Source organism: Empidonax traillii, unplaced genomic scaffold (genome assembly GCF_003031625.1).
Source record: "Empidonax traillii isolate 1590-97213 ecotype Southwest subspecies unplaced genomic scaffold, ASM303162v1 scaffold312:size2399984, whole genome shotgun sequence".
NCBI lineage: Eukaryota > Metazoa > Chordata > Aves > Passeriformes > Tyrannidae > Empidonax > Empidonax traillii.
Genome location: NW_020955505.1, coordinates 1,231,928 through 1,244,505, shown reverse-complemented (window position 1 = coordinate 1,244,505; position 12,578 = coordinate 1,231,928). Strand labels below are relative to the sequence as shown.

Genomic DNA, 12,578 nt, shown 5'->3' with positions numbered 1-12,578 from the left:
GATTTATATTATTATTTTTATCCAGTTCTTCAGGTCAGCTCAGGCTTTATTTAATATATTGTTGAGAAGTCTCTTCCAAATACAGTTACACTAAGCAGATGATTGTAACATCTTTACCTTTTTGAGATACATGAATAGTAAGCAAGCTTAACGGGATGTTCTTGAGATAATTTTAGATTCCTGTTCTTTTCACGGTACTTTAACTGTGTTGGGTTCATTAGGAATTTCATTAGGAATCACACAGGATTCATTAGGAATTTCTCTTTCTTCACAGAGAAGGTGCACAGATGTATATGGATGTTTGCACCATGCATGCTACTGTTGTGGCATGGGTATTTGTAGAACACACAGACCTTTTGTGCTTTAAATTAGTACGATTTTTTGGAAGACTATTTACAGCACACCTTTCCTGGAGGAGGGCTCGTTAGGGTTCATTGGTTAGGGTTCCACTCATCAGTGCTCTAGATACATGCTTTAACTATTAAATGGACTTTATTACAATAATTTCTGTAGTTTTCTAGGGCTGTTCTGAGGAATGAAGTAGTTAAACCTCATAAAGAAGTTAGGCACCTTCAGTTAGAAATAATTAATTATTAATAATTTGGTAATAGTAAAAAAAACAAGTTTCTTAGTCTTGATAACTCCATTACTTTTCCTAAGGATCCCCTGTGGGAAGTGAAGTAGCATCATTCAGGCACTAACCTCTGGTGTGATGTTCAGTACTGCAGGCAAGCTGTCATGCAAAGTGTTTGGAGTGGTCAAATGTAAACACATTTTCAAAATTTTTTTAACACAGTTATATTAACGCTAATTATAGATGTTTGTCAAATAAATTAAATTGCTAGTGTGGTGGATTATTGTTCTTTTATCCCTGTTACAGTTTTTTCTGTAGACTATTTGAGGATCAGTCAAATTAATACAAAAAGATCTCTAAGCTACTAATAATGTACAGAGGAAATATCACAGGGCCTTTGGATTCAGTGTCCTAATTGCTCCTGATTTAGAGATTTGTATTATACTCCAGTTTCTCTATTTAGAGCACCGAAGCTAATCTTACTGGTGATGGTAGTATCACATTTTTTTCTGAGAGTACAGCTATCTTCATTTGAATTCCAAAATGTGAATAGGTACACTTTATACCAGTAAAGTGTTTGTTAACAGATCTTTATTCTTATCTAGAGGGTGTGCCAAGCTAAAATAAGCTCATTCCTTTGCATAAGTAGTTCATTATTCTTCCTCTTTTTTTCCTAGGCATATACAGATTATAGTGATTCAGTTTCCAGAAGAATGGGTTTCATTCCTCTTCCACTCGCTGTTTTAGTAAGTTGTATCTTTCCTATCAGTCTTCTGTCAATAAGATCTCACTTTTGAGACTGTGTGCCTCTGAGATAGCTGACTGGATGTTTTGAGGATGAAATTATGTTAATTAACTGAAATGATGCTGGACAGTTGAGTTAGCATTCAGTATAACCTATATCACATACTACTTATGACTTCACAAATGCATTACTGTTTCTTAGAACACAGAATGCCTTTCCTAGAAAATCGAATATAAATTAATTTGGTAGAATTTGTAAGAACTGAATTGTACCAGTGGAATTAAACTACATCTGTGTTTATTAAACATATATTACTTTTGGCAGTTATCCTATTCATTCATTTGGAATAGTCAAAGCAGCTGGTTGCCAGAAGGTTAGCAGTAGTGCAGCAGTTTATTTAGGTTTTTCATAGTAGTCCTTGTGGTTGTCCCTGTGATGGCATGCTTAATGACTAAATATTCTTTTATACAGGGCACTGAGCTTTTGAGCTGTTGCAGAATACATAATTCTGAAATAGTTGACTGTTACTTGTACATGCTGCTATAAAAAGAATCACTTCATTAATGGAACTTTGTCCACATGCTGTCTGTCTTGAATTAACTCTTGGAGAATGTTTTCTGTAAATAGCTGCTCTAATTTTCCCTATACACACATGTAGACAAGCAGTAGTTATCATAATACTGGGAATGCATACTTGCTTTGCCAGCAAATATACTAATTCACAATTTTCCTGGAAGAATATCAGTATGAATTAACTTTAATATGTTCTCTCATAGAGATGGGAGAAAATACTGTTGACAGGCTTTATGTAGGTTTGTACCCAGGATTTAAAACAAACAAAAAACCCAATCAAAACCAAACCAACAAAACTCCAAAAGAAGCACCACAAAAAAACCCACAAAACTACTATGATCATAATCATTATTTCTTTTATAATAAGGTAAAGTACATCCAGTCAGAATTTAATTGAAATGCGTTTTTCAAGTTGTGTTCTGATATGACATGATGTCCTGGAGACCAATAGGTTTAAAATAAAATTCGGTGCTTTGCTAACTTGAAACCCTAACTGTGAACTACTGAAGTAAAACTGAGGTTTCAGGATCATTTGTTAGTGAAGCTTGGGAATCATAAGCCTACTCCACAAAGCAGTTTTGTATTCATAAGGTTAGCTTGGTGCAAAACATCGATTCTGTTTTGCTGCATCAGCATGTCTTGACATTTTCATCAAAATTTGTTAACTCACCTTCCAGCCCTTGAGTTTTGGAGGCTTTTTTCACTTATTTTACTTGAGAGTCAGTGGTGAAGGAAACATTATCAGACTTCAGTTTTGGCAAAGCAGTAACTAAGTGCTAGTATAATACCTATTCAACCCAAAATCTTGAATAGTTAGTGCTACCAGGGAGATCATTAGCGTAAATTTCTGTTAATGTAAATGTTTCTACTTTTTCTTGAATTTTTCAAATAAGAAAGGTTTTTTACGATGTTCTATGTATAGTTGTGTGCTAGGTTTTAACTAATTAACTTTTATTCTTAAAACAGCTCATCAGAGTCGTAACGAGCTCAATAAAAGTACAAGGAGTCCTAGCTTATGTTTGTGTTGTGCTGTTCTACTGTGGGTAAGTAAATGCATACAGTTAAAAAGTATTCACCATTATTTGATCAGATACATGAAAGAAGCTTCTCTTGATACTTCTAGACACCGTTGTAAGCACAGTTTATGTTCAGTAGAACATAAATGTAAAACACTTATGCTCATAATCCAAAATTAAGAGTGCAGATTGATCCCTAAGTGCTGTAATTGCATTGAGGGATTATAGCCCTCAGTACGTAACTTAACTAATGAAAATAACTAATGGAAAAATGATTGTGAAAATTTATGACAGACAAACACCATACTTCTTTATAAAAAGGGAAATTGAATTCTAAGGAATGAAGCTTTCTGTGACAAAATTCAATAAGCCAACAAAAATAAGCAGTTTAGGTGCTCTGAGCAGATTGTGAATTTTCTCTCTGATAGTTAAATGCAAGGTTTACTTTGTATTAGGAAACTGCTGTATTTAGGAAAAAAAAAAAAAGTAAACGCAAGGTTCACCTTTCTGGGAAGGGTGAAGTCAGTAAGTAATCTCAAATTAGAAATGTAATGTCCTGTGGCAATTTGTTTTCCAAAACCAATGCTTTGCAAGTATCCCTTCACTGCCCAGTCCATTTATACTTGTGTTATCTTTAGCTTCTCACCAGTCAGTATGTAGTTCTGAGACATGCATAGTTGTACTTTAAATGCAATCTAATTTGCCTGTCTTGAGGCACTTGCTGTAGACTGCAAGGGGATGGCCAGTTTCTAGGAAAACTGTATATTGAACAGTCAGCTTTTGTTGTCTCTCAGTACTGATACATATTGGAATCATCCTAAAATTAATCCTAAAGAATTAAGTAATTCAAGTTGCTACAAAGAACCTGCTTACAATATTGTGGGAATATCTCTTCTAGCGTCCTCTTAAGTTGTTCTTGTAATTGAAGGCATAAGGCTTGGGAAGTGAAAGTCTTCTAGGTCTGGGTGATTGATTCTGCAGGTCCACGGGAAGAGAGGAGACTACTGTTTTACAATAGCTTATGAAAAGAACAGGATTGCTCCACATTTTTCATTATAGGAAGACTCTTATCTCTAATCTGACCTTTATCTGCAAAAAAAAAAAATTAGAAGTTGATAAGATGTGTCTAGTCCACATCAGTGTAGGGACACATCTTTTTAGTGTCAGACAGCTAGGGCTTTGAGATATTGCATATAGACCAAATATTAAAATTTCAGCCACATTCCTTTGCACCAGACTTTGATTTCTTCCCCAGCATGCTACATGCTGTGCCTGTGTTCTCCCTAAAGCCAGGTCTATATAATTGAAAGCACTAGCCCCTAATCATCACATTCAAGCTGGTATAACAAGCTCAGCACTCTCATTCTGCACACTGGTTTTTCCTTTTTCCCAACTTATGTAATATTTTCCTACCTCTACCATTCCACTGCTGCAGCCCAGTCCTGGATTTTTCACTGTTGCTGTGGCTTGGAGAATGGAGGGCGGGAAGGAATAAAGTGACTAACATGAAGTATTAAATGCTGCTCTTTGAAGGCATAGGCCACAGGAGTAAATACATTTGGGTTTATTTTGTCCCTGTAGAAAAATGAGAAGAGAGTTTTACTTCTGCCATGATGTTAGATTTTGAGCTAATTTACCTCTTGGATCTTTCAAGTAATTTGTGTTGTGAGCATAAATTTCAGCTTTTCATCAGATTAGTATTGCATAGATATGTGAGAAGCAACATGATAAAATCTGAAAAAGTTAACTGGGCAAAGGATTGAGCCTGTAATGTGGAGGAATTTGTTTTGTATTGATAATTAACAACTGTAGAACTGTAAGTTATAGTTTTAAAGTCTTGCCCAGCATATGAAACTTGAGTTTTCTTTTTCTAGAATTTTGAACAACTGCAAACTTACATTGTTGTTGGAAATTTGAGCCTGGGGTGGGCTGGCTGTAAAGAGTAGAGGAGAATTGCTAGAAACACTTGCATAATTTTCCATGAGAAGCTGAAACTGATACACTAAAGTGTTGATTTATGGCCTTTTCAACTTCTGATCTCATTAAATCAGAGTCAAATCATTCTGTAAAAACCTACTCTCAGAACAAAAACATATTACATAAGAAGAATAAGAAAAACACCTCTAAAACATTAAACATGGAGAGCTTCTCAACTCTCTAAAATAAAATCTGTCCCAATAATCTAATACGATTGTAGAGAAGCACAGCTTTCAACTTGTATAAAATGATATTTTCTTTGTGGTTCCTTTGATACTAAAATGTCACTTTCTTCAGAGTACTGAAAGTGGTGTACTCTGCTCATTCTTCCATTTCTCTAAAATTCTGCTACAAGTAAATGTATTGCATAAAATTCCCTTAAAAGTGTTTTTGTGTTTGACGAGTTCCGATTACATTAATGCAGTGAGAGAGAGTGAAGCTGCCGCTGGAGTCTGGTTGGGTCACTTCATGATTAAGTAGTTAGTCCTGCTCCATGGGCTCCATGGATCTGTAATGTTCACTTCAAGTTATCTTTTTAGTCTGTTAGTGATGTATGTAATAAACAGACTTTTCAGAGAGTGGAGAATGAATTTAGAGTCTACATTTGTTCACTGTTGTTACACAGCTTGATTTGCCTACAGAGTGTCATTCATCCTACAGAGAATAGATCATTGTTTCCTTGTCATTCTGCAGTGAGCCTTCATTCACGGCAGTGGACGTTGGTCTGTGAGTCGTGTGTTAACTAGTGATGGAACTTAGATATTACAAAGCTCATTTTAGTGGTAAATCTAAAAGCACTTGGTAGATGAGACCTCCCGGTTCTTCAAATGAGAAGACAGGTGTTAAAGGGATTCAGTAATTTGTCAAAGTCTGTGCTGCAAATTAGTACTAGTAGAAAAGGAATCTGCCACCAGCTGGACTGTGCTATGATGTTAATGCAGTGCTACTTTGGATTTGTTGAGTTTTATGGTCTGTCTTCTGTGATGTGAAAAAGGACTTATTACAATTAGCCTGTAGTTTGTGAAAGCTAGATATTGGACTTGGCAGTGCTGGGTTAATGGTTGGACTCAATGATCTTAGGGGTCTTTTCCAACTTTATTCTATATTTGCTGTCCTGTGGTTCAAAGTGGACCGGTGATCCTTGGCTGGGCACACTTAGGCTGCAGTTCTAACAGTAGTGCATTTAAGTTTGACTTTTGAGGGCCCTTTTTCCTTCTGTGTTTAAATATTTGATGTCTTAAATAGCTGCTTAATTGTCCTTGTAGTCCTTTAGTTAAATGATAAAACGTGATTTTCTCTAGATGCTTTGTGAAGGAAAAAAAATTAAGCATTGAATCTGAAACAAATCGTTAGGAAAAGGAAATTAGCTTTTGATCTTGCTATTGGAAGGATTTAATTTGTTAGCTAATCCTTCCAAGACAGCACTAACTATATGCAATTGTTTTCATATGCTAATGCAAATGTGTAAACAATTTTTTTTCAGGTTAATATCTCTCAAAGTCCTTAACAGTATTGTATTGCTGGGGAAATCATGTCAATATGTAAAGGAAGCAAAAATGGAGGAGAAATTATTCAATCCTGTCCTGACTGCAACCCCAGGGAAGACAGCTGGCAAACAGCAAAGCACATTTAAATCTACCCAAGGTAAGGCTAACTGCCTTGGTTTGTTTTCAGTAAAAATTTTTCAGACTAAATGCTGCAAATTTACCCTGTTGCTGGACCTTAATTGTACCATTTCACAGCTGTGAACACAAGTCAGTAAATGTAATAGAATTCATGCATCTTCTTTTGGTAATAAATACTCCTGTCTCTGATAAGATCCCACCCTTAAACATGAATAAAAACAAAGGTGATAGAAACAATGGAACAGTGGCAGGCTTTGGTTGAAAATCATAATCATAGAATGTTTGGGGTTGGAAAGGACCTTTAAAGATCATGTAGTCCAACCCCCTCTGCTCTGTCGCTGCACAAATAAGTAAACATTTACATATCAACTGTGGCAGTGCTTAATTTAGTTATAAAGCAATCTTTGTATTTCTGATGGAAACGAATGTAAAACATGGTAGGTTCAGGCATAGGAATAAATAGGTATAATGAATTGTAGTTGTCATGAAAAAATTTATGAAAAGCTTTATGAAATCCAAGTAAGAATTCCAACAGATCAGTATCACTTTATTTCAAGTCTGTGCAGTGCAGTTTTCTCATAGAGGCCGTTGGCATTAGCGGTTAATATATAATGGGAATGTGGCATTATTGTGACACATTAAAGAAGGAAACAGAAACCTTCATTGTTCCAGTCAACTGAATTGGATTGTATCTTCCTCTCTGAAAAGCTCAATGAGAGCCCTAGAGAACTTAACAGTGATGCTTTTATTGTGTTTGCTACTGCCTGCCAACAACATGAACAGCTTGAAATGCAAGGTGCTTGTTAGTCGTCAGTGTGTCTCGCCAGCAGTAGGAGAGTTAAGGGTCTGTCAGTTTCAGTCATAAATCTCTACATCTCACCTGTGTCAGATCACATCAGGCAGAAACTTGGTGCAGATATTTATTTTTAAATTCATAGAATTGCTCTATTTTCATGATGAAAGAATGTTATATGAATTGGTCTGAATGTCTTTGTATTTCATTGGAGGATTATCGTGATCATAATGTTTTAATTAAACATTCTAACACTACACTTGGGTATGAGACTTAGTAAGTTGTACTTACTTTATACTGAGCCTTAAACTTACAGTATATAAATCCTGAAGACTGTTTTTAACTGAAGTAGCAGAGATGCTTATTTCCTCTTCCCATGGAAAGATTTTGATCAAAAAGGAACAACCAAAAAGTTTTTGCCGATTTTGTTCAGAATATTCAGAGCTCCTACTGGTGATTAAAAGGCTTGATTTTAGAGTTTTTTGGTATTTTGTACTTTTTTAACAGCTCTTTATTTACTAGAAATCAATTTTGTGAATAATTTTACCTTTCACAGCTTATATGTGTTTGCATTATTACTACTGGGGTGTGCAATACAAGTTAATCTCTATCTCCCACTCATCAGGTTTTTTTCAATACAATCGCACAACACATCTCTTATCAGAATTAGGGAAAGGGAATTAATCTGGTCTCCTCTCTGCCAGCTTATAGTTTAAGTCAATTTATTTTCTGAAGATTTCTGTTTCATCCACAGAAACAGTTAAAATTTTGAAGAATAAAATTTTAAACTTGCTTTTGAAGAATGAAAGTTTTAATAACTGGTAATCACAGCTGACCAGCTGTGTCTCTAAGCTGATGATGAGTTAGAAAATACTTATGTCTGTAACCAAGTTCTAAAATTAGCATTACTTGTCTCCTTTCTCAGTGCAAGTTTATTACCTTTAACTTGCATTAGACTGTAGAGCATAATCCATGTACCTTCAAGCAGTAGTTGGTATACTGTGAACAGATGCTCCACAGAAATAAGTTTGTGTAGTAATTTGGGTAATGCTGCCATTCTGACAAGGTTCCCTTGGGCTGGTCTCCACTACTCTCCACATCAGTCAGATTTTTTCAGGTTCCTTTAGAAACTATACTTCTGTCTTTACAAGGAGATAGTAAGTAAGAAAAAAATATTTCTTTGCCATTTGCTTGTGTATTTTAATTCTTTAAATATTTTAACATAATTTGGAAACAATACATGGGTATTACTTACAAATATCTTAGGTTAATGAAGCCAGTGTTCAGTCCCACTGAAGTGAGAGGCAGGAATAAAAATAGACATCTTTAATAGCACTGCTTTAAGAGCCAGTGCTAATAAAGTGTGTAGCAGTGCATGAGTCATTTATTAGCTATCCCTAGAGAAGGCAGGTTTATTGTACTTATGTAGAGGATTAGGCACATCTAATTCCTGCCACAGAGATTCCTTTTGTTCATTTCAGTAGAAAATATTTGTGTGATTCACACAAAACCTGTCAAAAATCTTTTTGCTTAAGCCAACAAAAATGAGCATGTAAACCAGAAAAATACCCGAACTTCTGCTGTGTATGCTCTTGCTCATTATTTGAACTTCTGTGGAATTAGTTTTCGATCCATTTACTAAATTACGAAAGGAAATCTCTTACAGTAAAGCTAAGAAGAGGTAGTAGCTTCCAGAAAGCATTCTGTTGCTTCTGCTGATTTGATGCAGTGCACTTTTTTAGGATAGCTTTGCATGAATCTGGATGTTACAAATTGCATCAGTATACCCATGTTAAATTCATTATTATCTTTGTTTTCTGTTTCAACAGGAATTTCCACAGATGAAAATGGATCTACATCAGTTACCAATCAACCTGTGCATCAGAAGGAGAATACACCATCTTTACTTGTAACAAGCAATTCTGATCAATTTCTGACAACTCCTGATGGAGAAGAAAAAGATATAAGCCAAGACAGTTCAGAATTGAAACACAGGTCTGCAAAGAAAGATTTGTTGGAAATAGACAGGTTTACTATTTGTGGAAACAGAATTGACTAAAACTTTTTTTTTTTTTTAAATCAATGTGCTAAGAATACTGAGCTGTTGGGACAGCAGATGCTACCAGAATGGACAGTTGCCAAAAGGCACATAAATATTTATTTAAAAACTTAAATTATTAATGGCAAAAAAAATATTAATTTCTTTCTACAAGTAACTTGGCTTGGTATCTGGTCAGGTCAAGTAAGTGATCTTTAACTTGCCTCTTGGAAAATGTGGTGGATCGTGAGTCTCTAGCCTGGTGGCAGAGCTGCAGTATCACTTTGCTGGAAAACAGACTGGAAAAAAACATAATCCTGTTCTGCGTTATGAAACCGTGCTTCCAGAACATTATTTTTCATGAAGGTTCCTCCAGTGTAAGCGTATTCCTGGAAATGTATGACAACTTGACCAGAAGCTTGCCTATCCAGTTACCGTGTTTTATTAAACATCTGCAAGCAGAATTCAAAACTTGTGCTTATATCAACAAACGCATAAAGCATTGGTACATAAACCAGTAAGTCAAGATAGTTATTCTTGTCAACAAAAACCTTTTCAAGATGTATCTTGAAAATCTTGTAATCAGAATAAAATTTTGCCTTTAAGTGAAAGACTTACTGCATAGTATTTTCTCTGAATACTGAACACCAAGGAAAGATCACAGTAATGAAGGTTCTGCTTAACTGGGCAAATATGAAGCATATCCATTTCATGTGTTGTGTGTCCTGCAAGGCAAATTCTTTAGAAAATTACTTTTAAAAGCTGAGGATTTTTTGTTGCTGTGGGAAAAGATCTTAAAGGGACACTTCTAATGTTAAGGAACAGCAGTATTAACTGCAGCAAAGAAGTGTTGTGTTGGAACTGTATGTACGGCGTTAGCAGAAAAGAACTGCCTTTTGCATTTGACTCTTAGAAAAAGGACATCTATGTATTAACTTGCCTGAAAACATGCTTGTAAAAGCTAATACTGACAATCAAATCAGAATTATCCATCATAATTTAATTGATTGGTTGTAGTCAAGTAGATCTACAAAGCATTACAATGCATCTTAATTTCTGGTGTGAGATGCAGTTGTAAAGAGTTGACAGAAGATTTTAATCCTCAGAACAAGAATGGATTAAATTTGAGCTCAAAACTTGGGCTGGAGTCTTGTATCAGAAGAGACCCCTTAGTTAAAGATAAATTCTTCATATGTTGTTAAAACACAGCATTGACTTGCTATGCCTTTCAGACATTTTAGTAAGCACCAGTTTCACTTTTCAAGGGAAGGTATCATGAAAGTACTTCAGTGCTGGACAAATGAAGACAATTTGCTCTTTGCTAATTTCCTAATTTGTCAGAGTGGGAAAGCCCAAGTTTATTTGCTGTATGAACATTTGAAAGTTTAATGTATATGCTAATCCCTGAAACTTGCAGGACTACAGTAATACAGCAAACGGAGGCAGTTGGACAGAGTTGTTATGTATCTGAGCAGACTTGGTAATGAGAACTGCAGTACAGGTTAATGTGGTCTGCTCAGTGGGAACTTGTTGCTGCAGTCTTTCAGCCTCTCCTCTCCCATTAAGAGCAGTGAGAATAATGGCCAAAATCTGTGGTTACTGATCAGGGATGAGAGTAAAACAAAGAGGACTTGTGCTGTGGACAAATTAGAAATTCTTTAATTTTTGATGTATTTTATACTAATTGGAGATGTTCACACATTGAAATTAAGATTATCTGTCAATTTGGTGTATCTTACTTTATAATTATTCAGCAGTTGCTAAAGAAAGCTTGAAATCGCTTTCAGTTTTTTTTCTGTTGAATGACATTCTGTATCAATTTTATAAGTGCATCTTGTGTGAAACTCAATAAAATTCAATTTTGTAATATTTGTTTAAAAAAGGAAAAGTACAGTGTTGAGATTTCTTTTTTGGTATTCAGAGTTGGTGATCTTCCAATTTTTTTGATGTATTGAATTCTCATTTCTATAAAGTAAAATTCCTGCAAATGCAGGACACAAATGTGCATAAGAACTGGGTTATCAATGGCTTTACTTCAAATCTATTTCTGTAGCAGTTGATTTTTGCCACTTGTAGGAAGAAGGTACTGGTGCCAGCCTATTATTAATTTGGTTTTTAAGGGCACACACCAAATAAATGAAAAAACACTGTGCCTTAGGGGAGTTGTAATTTGTGTATTCAGTTACTACAGTTGGTCTACTTACACCTACACAGCAAAGACAAATGTAAATGTGGAATAAGCACAGGCAAATCCTTCCCTGAGCACAAGGTGGTAGCAGTGGAAGGGTAATGGCTGATTGCACTTGGGTCCGAGTCCTGGCCTGGATCCTGCTGGGCCTGGGAACCTTGGTCGGTCTGTTTTGACAACTGAATTGTGGTATCCAGATCTAAAGCAGTCTAAAGCTGGGCTTTGGGATTTGGCTGGTACCTCTCTGCCTGCTTTGTAGGCATAACTTCATTGACCTGCAGGTCAGGTGGTGCGAAGGTGTGCTCGAGGCACTGGTTGTACAGGGCACTGCAAACACAACACTTCCCCTTAAACTCTGGAGGTCTCACAGAGGCACAGCTGAGCATGAAACTTCATTGTTACCTCTTGCTGCAAGCTCTCAGATTGTTCTCATGGTTTTGTTAGGGATTTATAGGGAATCCTTGGATATGTAGCAGTGAAGTGTCACAGCTGCTTTTCTGGCCCTGGGTGGTCCACTCAGAACTCTAGAGGTGGCTGAGCGGGAACAAACTACCAAACAAAAAAAACCCAGCAACACCAAATTTCTCATCTACAGATACAGCTGTTTATTCAGGTTTTCTTGAAAAACTCCTGTCTTAACAGTGAATGAAGTAGTGAATAAATGAAGCTCTACAATTGATAAATCCCTCCAAAAATAAAATCTAGTCAAACAGTGATATTTGAGCTAAAGTCACAGTTGCCAAATTAATTCCAAATGCACACATTGAGTACAGTGGATATTCATAATTAGTATTATTCTTTATGGGAGCATTAAGGAACAACTGTTTTGACAGGATTATTTAATTAATCTTTTGAAGCCTTTCAGATGTTCAATGACCAAGCAGAATTTTCCCTCAAGCAAAGTAGTTTTACAATGACAAGCACGCTGTTCATTTACTTGCCTTTCTAGAGTGAGTTTGTTGAAACTTTTCAACTTTGTCTTGTTTGGTTTTTGGTTGGTTTTTTTTTTTTTTTTTTTTTTTTTTTTTTTTTTTTTTTTTTTTTTTTTT

The 12,578-nt window shown here is 35.7% G+C and overlaps 1 protein-coding gene across 5 annotated transcripts in view; it reads left to right on the top strand.

Annotated features, from left to right (window-relative positions):
* The window catches only part of TAPT1 (transmembrane anterior posterior transformation 1), a 51,046-nt gene extending 39,817 nt beyond the window's left edge, over nt 1-11,229 (top strand). For all 5 annotated transcript variants that reach the window (XM_027891182.1, XM_027891181.1, XM_027891185.1 and 2 more), the window contains 4 exons: nt 1,252-1,320; nt 2,859-2,935; nt 6,369-6,529; nt 9,133-11,229. In XM_027891182.1, the coding sequence (XP_027746983.1) occupies nt 1,252-1,320; nt 2,859-2,935; nt 6,369-6,529; nt 9,133-9,362 (537 nt within the window). In that variant the 3' untranslated portion in view covers nt 9,363-11,229. The remainder of the gene's footprint in view (nt 1-1,251; nt 1,321-2,858; nt 2,936-6,368; nt 6,530-9,132) is intronic.
* The last annotated feature ends 1,349 nt before the right edge of the window (nt 11,230-12,578 follow it).